The sequence below is a fragment of the Theropithecus gelada genome, chromosome 11 (genome assembly GCF_003255815.1).
Source record: "Theropithecus gelada isolate Dixy chromosome 11, Tgel_1.0, whole genome shotgun sequence".
NCBI lineage: Eukaryota > Metazoa > Chordata > Mammalia > Primates > Cercopithecidae > Theropithecus > Theropithecus gelada.
The window spans coordinates 57,730,680-57,751,889 of NC_037679.1; the positions used below are offsets into that span (position 1 = coordinate 57,730,680).

General features: G+C 39.8%; 1 protein-coding gene across 6 annotated transcripts in view; it reads left to right on the forward strand.

Moving 5' to 3' along the window:
- The window catches only part of TMPO (thymopoietin), a 36,548-nt gene that overhangs the window by 5,691 nt on the left and 9,647 nt on the right, over positions 1-21,210 (forward strand). For 4 of the 6 annotated variants that reach the window (XM_025401643.1, XM_025401644.1, XM_025401647.1 and 1 more), the window contains exons 2-4: positions 8,269-8,395; positions 12,033-12,191; positions 18,135-18,232. In XM_025401643.1, the coding sequence (XP_025257428.1) occupies positions 8,269-8,395; positions 12,033-12,191; positions 18,135-18,232 (384 nt within the window). Of the gene's footprint in view, positions 1-8,268; positions 8,396-12,032; positions 12,192-13,168; positions 15,979-18,134; positions 18,233-21,210 lie in introns of those variants that run through there. The other 2 variants (XM_025401642.1, XM_025401645.1) reach the window with 2 other exon arrangements.

A 21,210-nucleotide genomic window follows, 5' to 3' on the forward strand; every position in this document is an offset into this window, starting at 1 on the left:
GGCTGGAGTGCAGTGGCCGGATCTCAGCTCACTGCAAGCTCCGCCTCCCGGGTTTACGCCATTCTCCTGCCTCAGCCTCCCGAGTAGCTGGGACTACAGGCGCCCGCCACCTCGCCCGGCTAAGTTTTTGTATTTTTAGTAGAGACGGGGTTTCACTGTGTTAGCCAGGATGGTCTCGATCTCCTGACCTCGTGATCCACCCGTCTCGGCCTCCCAAAGTGCTGGGATTACAGGCTTGAGCCACCGCGCCCGGCCACTTTTGTATTTTTAATAGAGACGGGGTATTGCCATGTTGGCCAGGCTGGTCTCGAACTCCTGACCTCAGGTAATATGTCCCCCTGGACTTCCCAAGGTGCTGGGAATGCAGGGATGAGCCACAGCACCCAGCCTAGAAGTAATGTTTTTTAGAGTACTTAGTAGGTCTATTGGCATGGTGATTAAGCTTTTTATATTTCATTTAATTATTTCGTCCATACAAAGAAAACTTACTTCATAATTACAGGTTTAAATATCTTCTACCTGGAGTATTTAAAACTCAAGAGGTGTTTACCCTTGACTGGTCTTAATAGCCGTGCCAACAACTTGAAGAAAAATATCGGTAGTCAGTAGCATCATTTTCTGTTTTAAAGTACGTTAAGTACAAGTGAGTTAAGTCTGGTCAATGTTTTTATCAGCCATAGGAAAAAATAATTTTGAATTTACAGGAAAAGAGTCTTAGGACATTTATAATAATTGATGTATAAAGTTATTCATGTCAGATTCCTTTTATATGTACTATATTTTATGTTTTGGTCATTTTTAGCCCCATATAAAAATAATACTAGGTCATATTTCTTTTCTTTTTCTTCCTTTCTTTTTTTTTTTTTTTTTTTTTTTGTGAGATGGAGTCTCAGTCTGTCACCCAGGCTGGAGTGCAGTGGCATGATCTTGGCTGTCTGCAACCTCCGCCTCTCATGTTCAAGCAATTCTCCTGCCTCAGCCTCCTGAGTAGCTGGGATTACTTACAAGCACACACCACTACACCTGGCTTAATTTTTTTATTTTTAGTAGAGACAGGGTTTCACCATATTGGTCAGGCTGGTCTGGAACTCCTGACCTCGTGATCCACCTGCAAGCTCCGCCTCCCGGGTTCACGCCATTCTCCTGCCTCAGCCTCCTGAGTAGCTGGGACTACAGGTGCCCGCCACCACACCTGGCTAATTTTATGTATTTTTAGTAGAGATGGGGTTTCACCGTGTTAGCCAGGATGGTGTTGATCTCCTGACCTCGTGATCTGCCCACCTTGTCCTCCCAGAGTGCTGGGATTACAGGCATAAGCCACCGCACCCGGCCTCATGTCATATTTCTTAAAGAATATTTACGATCTTCTACATAATGGGGTGGTAAAAAAGGAATAAAAGAATATTTATTTATTTATTTAGAATATAGGAGAAAGCCAAATTATGTTTGAGAGTTGCAGATAAGGGAGATTTTTAACATTTTAAGACAAATCAAGTGTTAATGTGGATTTGGCCAAGATGAACTATTTGCATGCATATACCTTCTATTTAATCATGGGTTTATGAGGATTTTTTTTTTTGTTTTTTTTTTTTTTTTGAGATGGAGTCTCGCTCTGTCGCCCAGGCTGGACTGCAGTGGCGCGATCTCCACTCACTGCAAGCTCCGCCTCCTGGGTTTATGGCATTCTCCTGCCTCAGCCTCCCGAGTAGCTGGGACTACAGGCTCCTGCCACCACGCCCAGCTAATTTTTTGTGTTTTTAGTAGAGACGGGGTTTCACCATGTTAGCCAGGATGGTCTCGATCTCCTGACCTTGTGATCCTCCTGCCTCGGCCTCCCAAAGTGCTGGGATTACAGATGTGAGCCACTGTGCCCAGCCTATGGGGAATAGTTTTAATTTAAAAAGAAGTTGTTTCATTTCAGCCTCTACCATAGTCTCTTGGATTCACTTGGTGTAATGTGACAGAACTTTACATGTTAAAAGTTTTGTTTTGATTTTGTTTTCTTATTTCTAAGCTTTTTATGTGTCTTGCTACCAATATTTTTATGTGTTGAAGTTATCTAGATTGTGTACACAAAAATAAACGTGTACAGAGTTGGCCGTCTGCCTTTTTGTTCTAAGAGGCAGAACATGAAGGTGTAGCTATTTGGATCTAGTGGAGCATAATATTCTTGAATGATCTGGTCTGGTGAATTATGAGTGTGTATTTGTTTGAGAAGGAGTCTTGCTCTGTCATCCAGGCTGGAGTGCAGTGGCGTGATCTCGGCTCACTGCAACCTCTGCCTTCCGGGTTCAAGTGATTCTCCTGCCTCAGCCTCCTGAGTAGCTGGGATTACAGGCGTGCACCACCACGCCTAGCTAATTTTTGTGTTTTTGGTAGAGACGGTTTCACCACGTTGGTCAGGCTGGTCTCAAACTCCTTTCTGACTTTGTGATCTGCCTTCCTAAGCCTCCTGAAGTGCTGGGATTACAGGCGTAAGACACCGCGCCCATCTGTGTGGTGTGATCGTAGCTCACTGCAGCCTCGAACTCCTGGGCTCAAGCCTCCGAAATAGCTGGGACTACAGGTGTGTGCCACCATGCCTAACTAATTTTTAAAATTTTTATAGAGATAGTCTCACTATGTTGACCAGCCCGAGCTTGAACTCCTGGCCTCAAGTGATCCTCCCGCTTAGGCCTCCCGAAGTGTTGGGATTGTAGGTGTGAGCTACTGCTCCTGGCCAAATTACGAATTATCAATAGGAAATATTTGAAGACTTGGGAAAGAACAATAAAAAGTATGCTACCAATAGGAAATGTTAATTATATCACAAATTGACCACCAGTGTATAATAAGGTGTTAAGTTTACAGACTTGTGACTCATAGAGTTATAGATTCAAATTCCGGGTCTGCCGCTTGTTCATATGACACTGAACAGTGTCTTAATCTAAGATCCTCTATTTTCACCTGAAATAGAGGAATAATCTAATAGCTACTTAATCACATTGAGGAGTACATGCCGTTGCATATGTGAAGTGTCTAGTGCTTAGTAATTAATACCTATTACAAGAAATGATTTCTGAATTTTTGTCTTTAATGTTAGGGCAATACAATGCAAAGTTGCTAAAATATAATTTCAGGAAACAAGGTAGATACGTGAAAGTGACGTGTATATCATAGCATGCAGATTTCCTGAATTAGTGAAGTGCATACTTGAACCTCAGTTTTCTGAGTTGTCAGATGGAGATATTAGTATCTTATTCCATAGATTTTTTGGATTCGGTAAGTTAATGCAAAGACACTTGGAACACAACTCAGTACATGATATATAATAAGTGCCCGATGTAATCTGTTATAATGTTATGGTTCAGCATCTTTATACTAGAGGTAGAGATTAAAGGTATTACAGTAGCTCATAGGTGATATCATAGAACTGTTGGGTTTTAAAGTTGAAAAATACATTAGAGATCATCGGGTGGCATAGTAGGTACTCACTATTTTTGAGTGAAACTCTTAAGTGATCTACTTAAAGGAACAAAGTTTTCTGGAGGCAGAATTTAATGCAACTAATGCTTCCTTTTTCCTGACTGAAACTACTAATCATGTATAGCACACTGCCTCCTAATTTTTTATCCTTATTAAATCTGGGATTTATAAAATGACATCACTTTTCTGGAACTTTTTTCCTGACAGATTAAAAATCACATGTTTGGCCGTGCGTGGTGGCTCACACCTGTAATCCCAGGACTTTGGGAGGCCGAGGCAGGTGGATCACCTGAGGTCAGGAGTTTGAGACCAGCCTGGCCAACGTGGTGAAACCCTGTCTCTTCTAAAAATACAAAAATTAGCCGGGCGTGGTGTGCGCTTGTAATTCCAGCTGCTTGGGAGGCTGAGGCAGGAGACTCGCTTGAACCTGGGAGGTGGAGGCCATGCCACTGCAGTCTAGCCTGGGCAACAGAGTGAGACTACATCTCAGGAAAAAAAAATCACATTTTTGGTTTTCATCTGTCTGACTTACCTTGTGTAGGTTTGTTGGTCGCTTATTTAAGATATGTTTGTTCAGCTAAAGTTTTTCATTGTGTTTGAAGGAAATAATAAGATAATTGATTTTCTTTCTCTTTTTCGTTCGTTCGTTCTTCTTGCTTGCTTGCTTTTCTTGCTTTGCTTTCTTTCTCTGCAAAGTCTGGCCTCATCACCCAGGCTGGAGTGCAGTGATGCAATCTTGGCTCACTGCACTCTCTGCTTCCCCAGTTCAAGTGATTCTCCAGCCTCAGCCTCCCAAGTAGCTAGGACTATAGGTGTGTGCCGTCGCACCTGACTAATTTTTCTATTTTTATTAGAGATGGGGTTTCACCATGTTGGCCAGGCTGGTTTCAAACTCCTGACCTCAAATGATCCTCATTCGTCGGCCTCCCAAAGTGCTGGAATTACAGACGTGAGCTGCTGCACCCAACGGAGAATTGGTTTTCTACTTAGATTTGATAGGCCTGCTATTTCTAATAAGAAATGGATTTTCAAAAATAAATTACTTTTTCCTTCCCCGGATTTGACAAAACATTTATTGGGGACTATTCCTGTATCAATCTTCTTAGAAATTTTTAGATGCTTGGAATAAAATATAAGGATGATAGTGCTCCTGCTTTCTGTTGCTTGCCTCAATGCTGCATCCAGATCACCTGGGCTACACATTACAAACAGATTCTCTGACCCGAGGTAAAGAATCAGAAATGGGTAAGACCTTTCCAAAATAGTGGTTAATAAGAGTTAAGATTTTGGGCTGGGTGCTGTGGCTCAGGCATGTAATCCCAGCACTTTGGAAGGCTGAGGTGGGCAAATCATGAGCTCAGGAGTTTGAGACCAGCCTGGCCAAAATGATGAAACCCTGTCTCTGCTAAAAGTACAAAAATTAGCTGGGCGTGGTGGCATGCACCTGTACTCCCAGGTACTCAGGAGGCTGAGGCAGGAGAGTTGCTTGAACCTGGGAGGTGGAAGGTTGCAGAGAGGCGAGATGGTGCTACTGCACTCCAGCCTGAGCGACAGAGACTCCACTTTGAAAAAAAAAAAAAAGAGTTAAGATTTTTTTTGAGACAGTCTTGCTCTATCACCCACGCTGGAGTACAGTGGCACAATATCGACTCATGGCAACCTCTGCCTCCCAGGTTCAAGCAATTCTCCTGCCTCAGCTTCCCAAGTAGCTGGGATTACAGGCGTGTGCCACCATACCCAGCTAATTTTTGTATTTTTAATAGAAACAGGATTTTGCCGTGTTGGCCAGGCTGATCTCGAACTCCTGACCTCAAGTGATCCACCTGCCTTGGTCCCCCAAAGTGCTGGGATTACAGGCATGAGCCACTGCACCTGGCCCAAAGAGATTTCTTGAAAACCTCTCGGGCAGGTTTGAAAAGTTGGAATTTCCTGGATGTTTTATTGATAGTAAATTGAACATTCTCATGGTAGCGGGGATTGTGTACAAATAATTTGAACCTGATTGATTGTTTTTCCATATTTTATTTTTATTTTAAGCATTATTTTAGTTTTTCTCTACTACCTGACTGCACTTTTTGGAAAATTTGAGTAAGTCAATAACATAGGATTAAGTTTGATTAAATCTTTTCTTGAAAGAAATAAGTCTTAGAACTCTTAGACTCTAGGCAACTATTTGGATATTACGGGTGTGGGTTGCTTCCAGATTTGAGCCTGACAGGTCTAGGTCAGTGCAGTATATGTGAATTAAAGCCTGCTCTCACTGTAATTTTTCAAGTTGACATAATTGTTCTTATGAGCAGCTATCTTTTTGGTGAGGGTTTTTGGCTTCTGATTATAGAATGATTAGCGATTAGCAGCTTTAAAAAGAATTTCTCGTATCTTGCTTTATTTGAAGTATTTCAGGCCAGGCTCCATGGTTCACGCCTGTAATCCTAACACTTTGGGAGGCTCAGGCAGGCATAACATTTGAGGTCAGGAGTTAAAGACCAGCCTGGCCAACATGCTGAAACCCCATCTCTACTCAAAATACAAAAGTTAGCCAGGCATGGTGGTGTACACCTGTAATCCCAGCTACTCAGGAGGCTGAGGCACTTGGACCTGGGATGCGGAGGTTGCGGTGAGCCAAGATTGCGCCACTGCACTCCAGCTTGGATAAGAGTAAGACACGGTCTCAAAAAAAAAAAAAAAATTTGAGCCTGACAATTGTAGGTCAGAACATTTTTATTTATTTATTTATTTATTTTTTTATTTTTTTTATTTTTTTTGAGACGGAGTCTCGCTCTGCCGCCCAGACTGGAGTGCAGTGGCCAGATCTCAGCTCACTGCAAGCTCCGCCTCCCGGGTTCACGCCATTCTCCTGCCTCAGCCTCCCGAGTAGCTGGGACTACAGGCGCCCGCCACCTCGCCCGGCTAGGTTTTTGTATTTTTTAGTAGAGACGGGGTTTCACGGTGTTAGCCAGGATGGCCTCGATCTCCTGACGTCTTGGCCTCCCATAGTGCTGGGATTACAGGCTTGAGCCACCACACCCGGCCCATTTTTATTTTTAAAAACAGTAATTCCAGTACATAGCCAAATAATGCCTGATTTTTTTCCCCCTAATATGTTTGGAAAGTGAACATTCCATACAACTTGATAATTTTAGCCTTTTTCGTAAAATTTACTTTGATGTTGCCATTGTTTAGCCATTTTTTTTTGTTTGGCACTCTGATGTTTTTTCTGTGATCACTGAGGCATTTGTCAGGCTGTTTGCCACAGCCTTAAAAGGTATCCATTCTTTTGCTTCCTTTTTATTTGTTCAACCTTGGAAATTTATAGTTTTTCCAGTAAATATTGCCTTTGTATAAATTAATTTTAAAACTTTTAAATTTTCCCTCAAAGTTTGTTTCAAGTTATTTTGACTATTTTTAGTAAACTGGTGGTACAGAAGTTAATCTGGTGACTAAAGTGTGTCAAAGGTGATAATGTAACCATGAAGTCTGTCAGATTTCCTTCCTAAGTCATAAACTAGCTACTAAAATAACTATGTTACAAGGAGTCTACAGTCCTGTCTCCTATCCTTGGGGTGGAAATTGGTTCCAGGACCCAGCCATGGATATCAAACTCGGGATGCTTTAGTAAGTCCCTTAATATAAAGTGGTGTAGTAACCTACATACATCCTCCCTTATACTTCAGATCATCTCTAGATTACTTATAACGCCTAATACAATGTAAGTGCTATGTAAATAATTGTTATACTGTATTTTTATTTGTATTTTTATTGCTGTATTGTCATTTTTTTCCCCCAAGTATTTTTGGTCTGTGGTTGGTTGAATTCACAAATGTAGAACCCAACTGTATTCATTTGGGAGAATGGAGAGCCAGCTGTATTCATTTGGCCTTGTTAAGTTCTCATATGCTGTTTAAAGAAAATCATTTCTGTATATATATATCCAAGTGTAAGCCTGTATGGTAAAGTCTTAAACTTTCCTGGATTAATTTAAACTTTGAAGGATTATTAAAAAGTTAGTAAGTAGCGTTCATGATCATTTAGATGAAAATTTTTAAGCCCACCCTGGCTTTACTTTGCAAGTTTCATGCTGATCTGTTTCCCTTGCCATTGGAGTATATGCTTTAAGAAATGAAATATAATTTGTGGTTATTTAGGCTATGTGCAGTGGCTTACACCTGTAATCCTAACACTTGTGGGAGGCTAAGGTGGACTGATCACTTGAGTCTCCAGGAGTTTGAGACCAGCCTGGGCAACATGGCAAAAGCCCCATCTCTACAAAAAAAAAAAAAAAAACATGCAAAAAGCCAGGGGTGGTGGTGCGCACCTGTAATCCCAGCTATTTGGGAGACTGAGGTGGGAGGATCACTTCAGCCTGGGAGGTGGGGGTTGCAGTGAGCGGAGATAGTGCCACTGTACTCTAGCCCGGGTAACAGAGCTAGACCCTGTATCATTTTTTTAAAAAAAAAAAAAGGTTATTTAAAAGAAAGTGTTAGCCAAAGTCAGTTTTACTTTTATTCTTTTGCATTTTTGATGCTATTACTACCTCTTTTAGATAGTCCAAAATGGACTATTTTAACAACAGTATCTTTAAAATTTAAGTTACTTGCTTGACTATGCGGTTTGTATGATTACAGTTCAACTTAGGAAATGTTCTCCAATAATGAGTTGCTCTTAATTTAATCAAATTGCTAAGGCCTAATAGTACTATAAACCAACTTGGTGGTGAGTTTGCATGTTTATTTTATTCAGATTATTATCTAGTAAGTGAACACTTTAATTCATATAGAAATGATTACTGGACTTTGTTTACAGAAAGCCACCAAAAAAACTGATAAACCCAGACAAGATGATAAAGATGATCTAGATGTAACAGAGCTCACTAATGAAGATCTTTTGGATCAGCTTGTGAAATATGGAGTGAATCCTGGTCCTATTGTAGGTAAGTTGATAAAATTTCAAATACAGTATCTTTTCTTTGAAGCAGGACCCCAAATTATTTTCTCCTTTTGCTTAGCAGTTAGTTTAGGTTCTAAGGACTGGTTTGTCATTAATCATTTGTATCAGCAAAACCTATGTTTCTTTGACTCCAAATGAGTGAAATAAAATGAGAGGATTGAATTAGATAATCTCCAAAATCACCTCTATTGTTGAGATTGTTTTATACAGTGCTTATATCGTTCTTCTTTTTGTTTTGTTTTTTGGTTTTTTGGTTTTTTGAGACGTAGTCTTGCTCTGTCACCCAGGCTGTGGAGTTCAGTGGCGCGATCTCGGCTCCCTGTAAGCTCTGCCTCCCGGGTTCACGCCATTCTCCTGCCTCAGCCTGCCGAGGAGCTGGGACTACAGGCACCCACTGCCACGCCTGGCTAATTTTTTGTATTTTTCAGTAGAGACAGGGTTTCACTGTGTTAGCTAGGACGGTCTCCATCTCCTGACCTCGTGATCTGCCCGCCTCGGCCTCCCAAAGTGCTGGGATTACAGGCGTGAGCTACCGTGCCCGGCCACTTACATCGTACTTCTGCTGAGACATGGGTCTTATATGACAATTGAGGAAAATCTGAGGTAACATAGCTGGGCAGAATTGCCCAAATAAATGAGTTAGTGGCCGGGGACAGTAGCTCACGCCTGTAATCCCAATACTTTGGGAGGCCAAGATGGGAGGATTGCTTGTGCCCAGGCGTTTAAGACCAGCATGAGCATCGTAGGGAGATCCCATCTCTGCAGAAAATTTTAAAATTAGCAGGGTGTGGTGTCACAAGTCTGTTGTCCCAGCGACTTAGGAGGCTGAGGCAGGAGGGTTGCTTGAGGTGGTAGGGGGTTCAAGGTTGCAGTGAGCCATGATGGCTACTGTACTTTGGCCAGAGGCAGTGGAGGAAGACCCTGTCTCAAAAAAATAAATAAATAAAGGAAAAAAGAAAAAGTGAGTTAGTGACAGACTTCTTAATGAGGTTATTAAATTCCTAGCATAGTACCTTTTTTTTTTTTTTTGAGACAGGGTTTCGCTCTTGTCGCCCAGGCTAGAGTGCAATGGCATGATCTTGGCTCACTGCAACCTCTGCCTCCCAGGTTCAAGCAGTTCTCTAGCCTCAGCTTCCTGAATAGCTGTGATTACAGGTACCCGCCACCACGCCTGGCTAATTTTTATATTTTTAGTAGAGATGGGGTTTCGCCGTGTTGGCCAGGCTGGTCTCAAACTCCTGACCTCAGGTGATCCGCCCACCTCAGGCTCCCAGAGTGTTGGGATTACAGGCGTGAGCCACTGCGCCCAGCCCCTTTTTCATGTATCATTAAAAGTACCCTTTTGAAAATCCTGTCTTGATTGGAATTGAATAATTATACCCTTAAAAAACAAAAACCTAGAACTAAATACACTGGATTTCCATCGTTGGATTACTTTTAGGTGATGAAGATTTTGCAGTGTTGATTATGCCTTAGTTTTGGAGGGTCTTAGCAATAACCGCAGGATGAGAAAATTCCATTTTGATGGGTTTTTTTTTGAGAAAAGGTCTTGCTCTGTTGCCCACACTAGAGTGTAGTGACGCAGTCGTGGCTTACTGCAGCCTCAACCTCCTGGGCTCAAGCAGTCCCACCTCAGCCTCTCAAGTAGCTGGGAACACAGGCACGTGCCACCATTCCTGGCTAAATTTTGTATTTTTTGTAGGGATGGGGTCACACTATGTTGCCTAGGCTAGTCTTGAACTCCTGGGCTCAAGCAGTCCTGCCACCTAGGCCTCCCTAAGTCCTAGGATTACAGGCATGAGCCATTGCATCTGGTCTTGATCTTCTAAGTTACATAAAATTGTGGACACTAGAGATTTGGTAGGTTTTGCTATAGGTATAGTTGCAAATAAGGATTTGGAATATTTTGTTTTAATGTATAAGCTGCTTCCAAATAATCATAAGCTTATTCATATACAATTACCAACAGATATATAACACTTTTTTAAAAATTTTTGTTTAAAGTTCTAAAAGGCCTGGGCGTGGTAGTTCATGCCTATAATCCCAACATTTTGGGAGGCCAAGGTGGTGGAATTGCTTGAACTCAGGAGTTGAAGAGCAGCCAGGGCAACATAGTGAACCTTGTCTCTATTTTTTAAAAAAATTAGCCAGGCATGGTGGTGCACATTTGTAGTCCCAGCTACTCAGGAGGCAAAGGTGGGAGGATTGCTTGAGCCTACAAGTTGAAGGTTGCAGTGAGCTATGATTACACCACTGCACTGCAGCCTGGGCAACAGAGCAAGACCTTGTCTCGAAAAAAAAAAAAAAAAGAAATTCCAAAAGGGAGACACTGAAAAATGTGTGTTATAATGTCAGCCTACATTAAATGATATGTTGATATATGACCTGTTCATCTTAAAGCTATTTCTATAACACTTCTGGACACATGTTGCTTCTAAAAAATATCCATTGTCATTTTGCTCATCTTACAGAAGTTAAGGAAAGATATACAGTTAGTGTAAGACAAAATCTATTTTGGTTTTAAACTGTCACTGATGTTCAAATGTGTTAAGAATTTGTAATCAGTTTTGCTTTGTGATATGTGTTTTCCATAAAAGGTCATTTTAACTGCAAAGTTGTTATATTTAAATCTGATTTATAGAACTTTTCCCCATAACTGAATGCAGGCATATTAATGCCTTAGAGTTATGGAAGTTTAATCATAGTTATTTTTCATAGAGGTACAATCCGCTTATATGTGATTTTTCTATGTTGGCAAGTACTATTATGTGGTAGTAGAGAAAATACACAAGTGCAAGACTTCAGTCAAAAATAGTCATACATGGCTTTTCAGTAGATGGTCTACAGTAAGGCCTATATCAATTTACTATGTATTTCATGCTATTAAAAGAAATGTCGTTTCCAAAAAAACCACCTATTATAAAAACAGTGCATTATATAGTTCTGTGGAATGCAGTGGTGCGATACCAGCTCACTGCAGCCTCTACCTCCTGGGTTCAAGCAATTCTCCTGCCTCAGCCTCCTGAGTGGCTGAGATTACAGGCGCCCACCACCAGGACCAGCTAATTTTTTGTATTTTTGGTGGAGATGGGGTTTCACCATGTTAGGCTGTCTTGTCTTGAACTGCTGACCTCAGGTGATCCACCCACCTTGGCCTCTGGAAGTGCTGGGATTACAGGCATCAGCCACTACGTCTGTCCTTTTGTTTGTTTGAGATGGTGTCTCACTTCGTCGCTGGACAGTGGTGTGATCTTGGCTCACTGCAACCTCTGCCTCCCAATTTCAAGTGATTCTCCTGTCTCAGCCTCCCAAATAGCTGGGATCACAGGCATGTGCCACCACTCCCGGCTAATTTTTGCATTTTTAGCGGAGATGCAGTTTCACTCTGTTGGCCAGGCTGGTCTCGAACTCCTTACCTCAAGTGATGCACCCGCCTCGGCCTCCCAAAGTGGTGGGTTTACAGTCGTGAGCCACTATGTCCGGCCGCATTATATAGTATTTTTAAGAACTTGAGTTTAAAAAAAGAGTGAAAATAGCTTAAAATGTTGCTGAATATAGTGTCTGAGCTGCACCCTAAATGAAGCAATACAAGTACTAAAGCAAGTTCTGCCTTAATCCAGGAACAACCAGGAAGCTGTATGAGAAAAAGCTTTTGAAACTGAGGGAACAAGGAACAGAATCAAGATCTTCTACTCCTCTGCCAACAATTTCTTCTTCAGCAGAAAATACAAGGCAGAATGGAAGTAATGATTCTGACAGATATAGTGACAATGAAGAAGGTAAAATTTTAAATGATGTTAATCAAATGTACGTAATTTTTTCACACTCAAAATACAGTGACCATGAAGAAAGTAAAATTTAAAATAATATTGACAAGATATACAAATTTTATTCATGTCATTAGAGTAATTCTGTAATTTGATTTAAATACTTTTTATTGAAAATTATAAGAAACAACATAGTACAAATTTATAATTTTCTGTCACCTGAAATTGCAAGTTAACTTTGTCTTTTTTGCTTCAAACCCATTTTTCTGAGAGAATAAAGTATTACAAGTAAAGGCAAAGTTCCTTGTACTTATCTGTACCTGTCACCTCCACAGAAGTAACTACTAATTCAATGCCCATCTTTCAAGTTTGTTTTTATATTTCACATACACATCTGTCTAATACATGGTATTATTTTATACTTTAAGAATACAAAATTTATATAAACAATATGCTAAATCTTATCACTTGCTTTTTCTTACTCCTTTATTTTTGAAATCTAATCCGATTAGTTACATATCTGTTTATTCCTCATAATACATAGTAGCATTTAAATATGGCATATTTTCTCTATTCTCTATTGATAGGCATTTAAATTGTTTACAGTTTTTGTTGATCTGACCTGACGGCAACTTTAAAGCAAATATTTTGACTACATTTTTAGTAGACTAGATAGTATCTTAAAATTTGATCATGATGTTGAAATATTTTTTGAGGATAGAACGTGAAATAAATGTCCTTTAAAAATTGTAAGTACAACTTGATTTTTGTAAATTTTTAATTCATATGACTTGTGGTTATTTATTTTGATCCAGATTGTTTATATCTCAATAAGCTGTGTCTACCAGGGCAAATCTGGCAGATTAGTTCAGAATATTAAATTATAGAGTCTTTTCCTTTGACAGCACTATTTTTAGCAAAGAGGCAAAGAATAAAATCAGCTCAAACACAGGTAATGCTTAAACTTCCTGCCTCTTTTGCCTCTACAGGAAAGAAGAAAGAACACAAGAAAGTGAAGTCCACTAGGGATTTTGTTCCTTTTTCTGAACTTGGAACTACTGCCTCTGGTGGTGGATTTTTTCAGGGTATTTCTTTTCCTGAAATCTCCACCCGTCCTCCTTTGGGCAGTACTGAACTACAGGCAGCTAAGAAAGTACATACTTCTAAGGGAAACCTACCTAGGGAGCCTCTTGTTGCCACAAACTTGCCTGGCAGGGGACAATTGCAGAAGTTAGCCTCTGAAAGGAATTTGTTTATTTCATGCAAGTCTAGCCATAATAGGTGCTTAGAGAAAAGTTCTTCGTCATCTTCTCAGCCTGAACACAGTGCCATGTTGGTCTCTGCTGCAGCTTCTCCTTCACTGATTAAAGAAACCACCACTGCTTGCTATAAAGACATAGTAGAAAATATTTGCGGTAGAGAAAAAAGTGGAATTCAACCGTTATGTCCTGAGAGGTCCCATATTTCAGATCAGTCGCCTCTCTCCAGTAAAAGGAAAGCACTAGAAGAGTCTGAGAGCTCAAAACTAATTTCTCCGCCACTTGCCCAGGCAATCAGAGATTATGTCAATTCTCTGTTGGTCCAGGGTGGGACAGGTAGTTTGCCTGGAACTTCTAACTCTACACCCCCACTGGATGTAGAAAACATACAGAAGAGAATTGATCAATCTAAGTTTCAAGAAACTGAATTCCTGTCTCCTCCACGAAAAGTCCCTAGACTGAGTGAGAAGTCAGTGGAGGAAAGGGATTCAGGTTCCGTTGTGGCATTTCAGAACATACCTGGATCTGAACTTTTGCCGTCTTCTTTTGCCAAAACTGTTGTCTCTCATTCACTCACTACCTTAGGTCTAGAAGTGTCTAAGCAGTCACAGCATGATAAAATAGATGCCTCAGAACTATCTTTTCCCTTCCATGAATCTATTTTAAAAGTAATTGAAGAAGAATGGCAGCAAGTTGACAGGCAGCTGCCTTCACTGGCATGCAGATATCCAGTTTCTTCCAGGGAGGCAACACGGATATTATCAGTTCCAAAAGTAGATGATGAAATCCTAGGGTTTATTTCTGAAGCCACTCCACCAGCAGGTATTCAAGCAACCTCCACTGAGTCTTGCGATAAACAGTTGGACTTAGCACTCTGTAGAGCATATGAAGCCGCAGCATCAGCATTGCAGATTGCAACCCACACTGCCTTTGTTGCTAAGGCTATGCAGGCAGACATTAGTCAAGCTGCACAGATTCTTAGCTCAGATCCTAGTCGTACCCATCAAGCACTTGGGATTCTGAGCAAAACATATGATGCAGCCTCATATATTTGTGAAGCTGCATTTGATGAAGTGAAGATGGCTGCCCATACCATGGGAAATTCCACTGTAGGTCGTCGATACCTCTGGCTGAAAGATTGCAAAATTAATTTAGCTTCTAAGAATAAGCTGGCTTCCACTCCCTTTAAAGGTGGAACATTATTTGGAGGAGAAGTATGCAAAGTAATTAAAAAGCGTGGAAATAAACACTAGTAACATTAAGAACAAAAAGACACCTATCTTATATTTCAAACTTTTATGCCAACATTTTCTTTTCTGTTAAGGTTGTTTTAGTTTCCAGATAGGGCTAATTACAAAGTGTTAAGCTTCTACCCATCAAATTATAGTATAAAAGTAATTGCCTGTGTAGAACTGCTTTTCTTTTTTAAAGATTTGCATAGGTAGGAAACCTGGTACAAACAATTTAAAGCTTTCTAGATCACATATTAGTCTCCAAATTGTTTTCTATTTCCTGCTTTACGTATGCTTTTACAATTCTCCAAAACTAAGAAAATTCTAATTAGGATATAAGGAGTCTTTACTGTTTAATAGAGTAATATGCATCCTCCTTTATACCTAGGACAGATTTAAACGTTTGTTACACATTCAGAACAGTGATTTTGTTCTTTTTGATATTTTTATCTCAGTATCTTTTCACATTCCATAACTTGTCCATATTTTTGCTCATATTTTGTTACTTTTGTTTTTTACTCATGTCTGCAACAGCAATCGTAGTAGTCTAGATCAGTGCAACTCAAACTACCAGTCTACGAACTGTTACTTATCCACAGGCAAGATAAGCATGCACAATAATTTAAATCTAGAGACACTTTTTAAGTCAATGACAGGATTTATTTTTTAGCAAAATTGTATTAATAGCTAAAGCAATGTATTGATTTACACTCTGATGCAAGTAATGTATCTCTTCATTGACTGGTAGCGACCAATTCATGGACCAGTACCATGGACCACACTTTGAGAAACACTTCTTTGGATACTAATAGATATCCTGGGATAGTACATGTTCACCATCTATTTTATCAGATAATGGGGCTTTTTAAAAAATACTACTTTGCTTTCATGATATATTGTATTTTGTGGAAAGTTAAGTTTAACAATATAGACTCTAAAAGCAAATTTAATTTGTTTAAAGCCATAAGAAATTATACTATATCCCAGTATCTGTGTGTCTGTATAAAGCAGTGTATTATCATCTTTTCATTTCTATGATTGTAAGATAAGAGTCTAACTGCAGAGGTATTGTGGAAAATAGTAGCCTTAAGCATAATAAAATATGGTCTCTTGGGTACTCCCTCTGGCCATTACCACATTCTTAGATTATACATGTCCCTCTTTGCAACTTTCTGAGAGTAATTTTATTTGTTGTCTTCTGAAATGTACATGTATACATGTACCTATTGAGTGCTGTGTGATTTTTAAAAATGTATTACTGTAGAATGCTTCTGCAAATTCAATAAAAGTTGTTAAATTTGAACAGTGTTGTGTGGTCTCCAGAAACATGTTGTTATGTGTGCTTTATTCTTGGAGTTGCAACAAGTTAAACATTTGTATATGAACACCCTTTTTCCATTTCATCATTGAAACTCACTCTGACATTTCAGCGGTATGATTGAAAATACTCTGATTATTGTATGGTTTTTCTTCTGTTTGAGGACCATGTTTTTATTGACTGTTGGAATCTAAATTTATAAGAGGAATTGATCTGTAACCAGATACTTTATTTGTTTAATTGATTTCTACTCCACTACTGATGGTTTTTTTTTTACTTTGTGCTTTCTAGTTCTTAAATTCTGAGTTAACAAAGCCTAAAGTAAATTTTATATTGCTGGGGGTTGTATCAAACGTAGATATATTGATAGGTCCATTGATAGAAGTGTTGGGAGATAGACTTGAAATCTCAGTCCTAAATATTGAACTGTTTAAACTAACATGATAAAAATCACTGATTTTTTTTTTTTGGGAAACCTGCAACTATTAAATAGATTCTGGACTAACTAATATTAACAATGGAAAGTTAGCAAGACACATATAGATGTCTTGACCACTTTTTTGCACAGGTTCATCATGGAGTTCATGTAAAACTTTAGAATTGACCTCCTTTCTGTCTCTTTGATAAAGTAATCTAACTTAATTTTTTTTTTTTTTTTTTTTTGAGACAGAGTCTCGCTCTGTCGCCCAGGCTGGAGTGCAGTGACTGGATCTCAGCTCACTGCAAGCTCCACCTCCCGGATTTACACCATTCTCCTGCCTCAGCCTCTCGAGTAGCTGGGAGTACAGGCGCCCGCCACCTCGCTAGTTTTTTTGTATTTTTTAGTAGAGAAGGGGTTTCACCGTGTTCGCCAGGATGGTCTCAATCTCCTGACCTCATGATCCGCCTGTCTCAGCCTCCCAAAGTGCTGGGATTACAGGCCTGAGCCACCGCACCCGGCCTTAAATTTTTGGTAGTAGAAGTTTTAGAAGTAATAACTGACTTGACTTACTAATTTTGTTATACCATGATAAATGTCTACAAAAAGGAGGAAATTTTTTTAAGAGGAAGTCTCGCTCTTGTCCGCAAAGCTGGAGTGCAATGGCGTGATCTCGGCTCACTGCAACCTCCACCTCTCCCGGGTTCAAGCGATTCTCCTGCCTCAGCCTCCCGAGTAACTGGGATTACAGGTGCCTGCCACCACGCCTGGCTGATGTTTATATTTTTAGTAGAAACAGGGTTTCACCATGTTGGCCAGGATGGTCTTGAGCTCCTGACCTCAGGTGATCCGCCAGCCTTAGCCTTCCAAAGTGCTGGGATTACAGGCGTGAGCCACCACGCCGGGCCAGGGATGTTAACTAAAATCAGTCTTTTCAAAACCTAGATTTTCAAATGATAATGAATTTAAGACTAGGAGACTGGAATATTGAAGCCTATTAAAAAATACATATCCTTGCATTGTTAGGTTAATAATAACTATCATGGTGACAACTAATATATAAATATTGGCTTCTCTTCAAAGAAATGTTATTTTTATTTGAAGGAATGGGACGAGACCTGTGATTGGTCGTATTCTGTGAACAAGATTCATTACCTGAGTTGTACCTAGGTTTTTTGTAACTACATCAAAAAAACTTGTTTATACTGTACTTACTAATGTTATGGCAGTTATCATTTATTGTTATAGAAGCTTGGTATACTATATGGGTTTTTTCATTTTTAAAATTTCTGTATTCCAAATTTTAATTTAGTAAGCCAAACTTTGCTGTACAGTAGTAGTATACTGTATGGACAAAACAATGGTAACAACTATGTATTTTAAGTGGCCTTTTTCCACATCTAAATTGTTCTTAGTGAAAAGCTTTCATGGGAGCATTTTGAATTCACTTCATGTTCAAAGCTATTAGTCCCAGATAAAGGAAAGGAGAATAGGAGGAAGTGGTTGTCAGATAAAAGGGTAAGGGAGATAAGCAAAAATGAGATAAATAATGAAACAGGTTTCAAGACAAATTGCAGTTAAACAATTTTGGACTAGTGAGGTATTACCAGTAGATTCGTTTTTTACCTTTTAATGTGCCTAAAACCAGGGTTCCTGATTAATATTAGGATAACATCGTCATTTATTGGGTGTTTCAGAGAGTAACGGTTTCTCTAATGTTATTTCCAGACTCTAAAATAGAGCTCAAGCTTGAGAAGAGAGAACCACTAAAGGGCAGAGCAAAGACTCCGGTAACACTCAAGCAAAGAAGAGTTGAGCACAACCAGGTATCTTTAGTTTTATTTTAATCACCGTGTACAGGTATAAATAACCTCCTGACAACACTAATCCGTGTTTTAGTCTTTAATTGTTGACACCCAGATTCCAGCACGTTTAATAAATTTAATTCTGTTGTTAAATAATACTAAAAATCTAAACTTTATGGGTTTTGTCAGTAGTGTAGCCTGCAATTACGGCAAAAGCAACTTTTTAATAAATGTCTCATTTGTGTTTGAGTCTGTGCTAAACGTAGTTCAAAACCAGTTATATGGCATTTTGAAAGAAATATTTTAAAAGTTGGAAATATCTAGACACTTTTGATACAATTTCTTTAAAAAGCAATAGAAGGGTTTTATATTTGTGTCTTTGTCTCTAGATTTTTGACTTTGATTTTGTGTTTGCCTGTCTTGTCTTCTGTGATTCTTCCCTAAACTCAGATGGTAGTCTGGTCGTAAGACTACAGTTTTCTTTCCTTATTTCAGATGAAAATTTACCTTTTCTATTGTGGGAGAGGCATTTCAGTTTTTCAGAAGGGAAATGTAGGAAACTAAGGAGAAAGTAAGCATAGGTGTAAATGAACAGAGAACAAATTATTGACTAACCTAGTATTGTTTACAGAGAACAAATTATTGACTAACGTAGCATTGATTTGGCTGATGCTTTATAAGACAGCTATTCCTAGAGTCATTTTCCTTACCTTTACTATGTCTAGCTAGAAGATTTGTCTAGTTGGTTATCTTTTCCATCTCCTGTTTGTCACTTTTTTTGTTTGTGATGGAGTTTTGTTCTTGTCATCCAGGCTGGAGTGCAGTGGCGTGATCCCAGCTCACTGCAACCTCCAACCCTGCCGGGCTCAAGCGATTCTCCTGCCACAGCCTCCCAAGTAGCTGAGATTACAGGCACGTGCCACCACGCCCAGCTAATTTTTGTATTTTTAGTAGAGGCGGGGTTTCACTGTGTTGGCCAGGCTGGTCTCGAACTCCTGACCTCAGGTGAGCCACCTGCATCAGCCTCCCAAAGTGCTGGGATTACAGGCGTGAGCCACTGCGCCCAGCCTGTTTGTTGTTTTAAAATCAAATCCTTAGAGGAGTTATTCTTGATTCCTTAAGCCAAGTCTCTTTCTTCATTTGATGTAGTTGATAAGTTGAATTTCAGAACCGTTTGTTAGAAATGAGCTTTGTTACAAAAACGTACAGAGCATTGAATAAATGAAGATTTTGTTAACATAGAACCAAATACTGAAATACATATTTTATTGCCCTTTTATGTAGTAGTCCTAACAAATAGCTTCAGGAGCATGCTGAAGAATAAGGAAATAACAAGAGAACTTAGGAAAATTTGGTGAAGCACACTGAAACCGACAAGCATGGAGAATTTTGGTCCAGAGTTTGAAGTGAAGATGATGTGGTGCCAGCAAGAGCATGTGACTGATCAGATACTAGGTTAAAAGAAGGGGAGGAGACATAGTATTAAAGATGGTCTAAGGGATAATTGAGTTGACGAATCTAAACTGAGGGGCAGAATAGTCAAAGGAGTGTAAGTTTAGATGACAGGCAGAGTTAGACAGTGGCTTTATTGCAGAAAATTTAAAACATGTAGAAGAGTGGAGGAAGAGTTTAATGACCCTCCAGTCATAGATGTGCCGCAGTTGTCAGGGTTTTACCAGTCTGGTTTCATCACCCCACACTCTCCAGCTTTTTAAATTACTTTTTTTTTTGAGACGGAGTCTCACTCTATCGCCCAGGCTGGAGTGCAATGGCACAATCTCGGCTTACTTGCAACCTCCGCCTCCTGGGTTCAAGCAGTTTTCCTGCTTCAACCTCCTGAGTAGCTGGGATTACAGGCTCCCGCCACCATGCCCGGCTAGTTTTTGTATTTTTAGTAGAGAACAGGTTTTCACCATGTTGGCCAAGCTGGTCTCGAACTCCTGACCTCAAGTGAGCCACCTGCCTTGGCCTCCCAGATTGCTGGGATTACAAGCATGAGCCACCGTGCCCGGCCTTAAATTGCTTTTGATTTTTTTTTTGTTTTGCTTTTTCCTGGAGTATATTAAAGCAATCTTTGACATGTTTCACACATTAAAAAGTCAGCATTGTAGCATATATCTCTGAAAGATAAGTGCCGTTCCAGTGACAATGCCAATATCACACCTAATAAGATTAATAATTTATTCGTGTCTAATTCATGTTTAAATTCCTCTAGTTTCAGTAATGTTTCATTTATGATTATGTTGTTCAAATCAGGATCCAAACAGGATCCACATATCTGGTTTGATTTTTGGTTGTTTTTCTCTCTCAAGTCTGTAGCTATTACCACTGTAACTGTTTCTCTTCCCTCCATTTATTTGGTGAAGAAACTAGGTCATTACAGAATTTCCCAACATTCTGGATTTGTTAGGTTGCTTCTTTATGTCATTTAATTAGCTTCTGTATTCGCTGCATTTCCTGTAGAGTGGGTTAGATCTGTAGTGAGGGTATGTAGTAAACCTTTCTGTGATAGAAATTTTTTATATCTGTGCTATCCATTACAGTAGCCACTAGCTATTGAATACTTGGATGGTGACTGGTGGGGCTGAGAAACTCTCAGTTTTTCTTTGTTGTTGTTTTTGTTGTTTTGAGATGGAGTTTCACTCTTTTGCCCAGGCTGGTATGATCTCAGCTTGCCACAACCTCTGCCTCCCAGGTTCAAGCGATTCTCCTGCCTCAGCCTCCTGAGTAGCTGGGATTACAGGCATGTGCCACCACACCCGGCTAATTTTGTGTTTTTAGTAGAGACGGGGTTTCTCCATGTTGGTCAGGCTGGTCTCAAACTCCCGACCTCAGGTGATCCATCTGCCTCAGCCTCCCAAAGTGCTAGGATTACAGGCGTGAGCCACTGCGCCCGACTGAAACGATGTTTTAATTTTAATTAAATTTAAATGGCCTCATGTGGCTAGTGGCCTACCATATTGGACAGCACAAATCCAGGGGGTTGGTCAGATCCACGT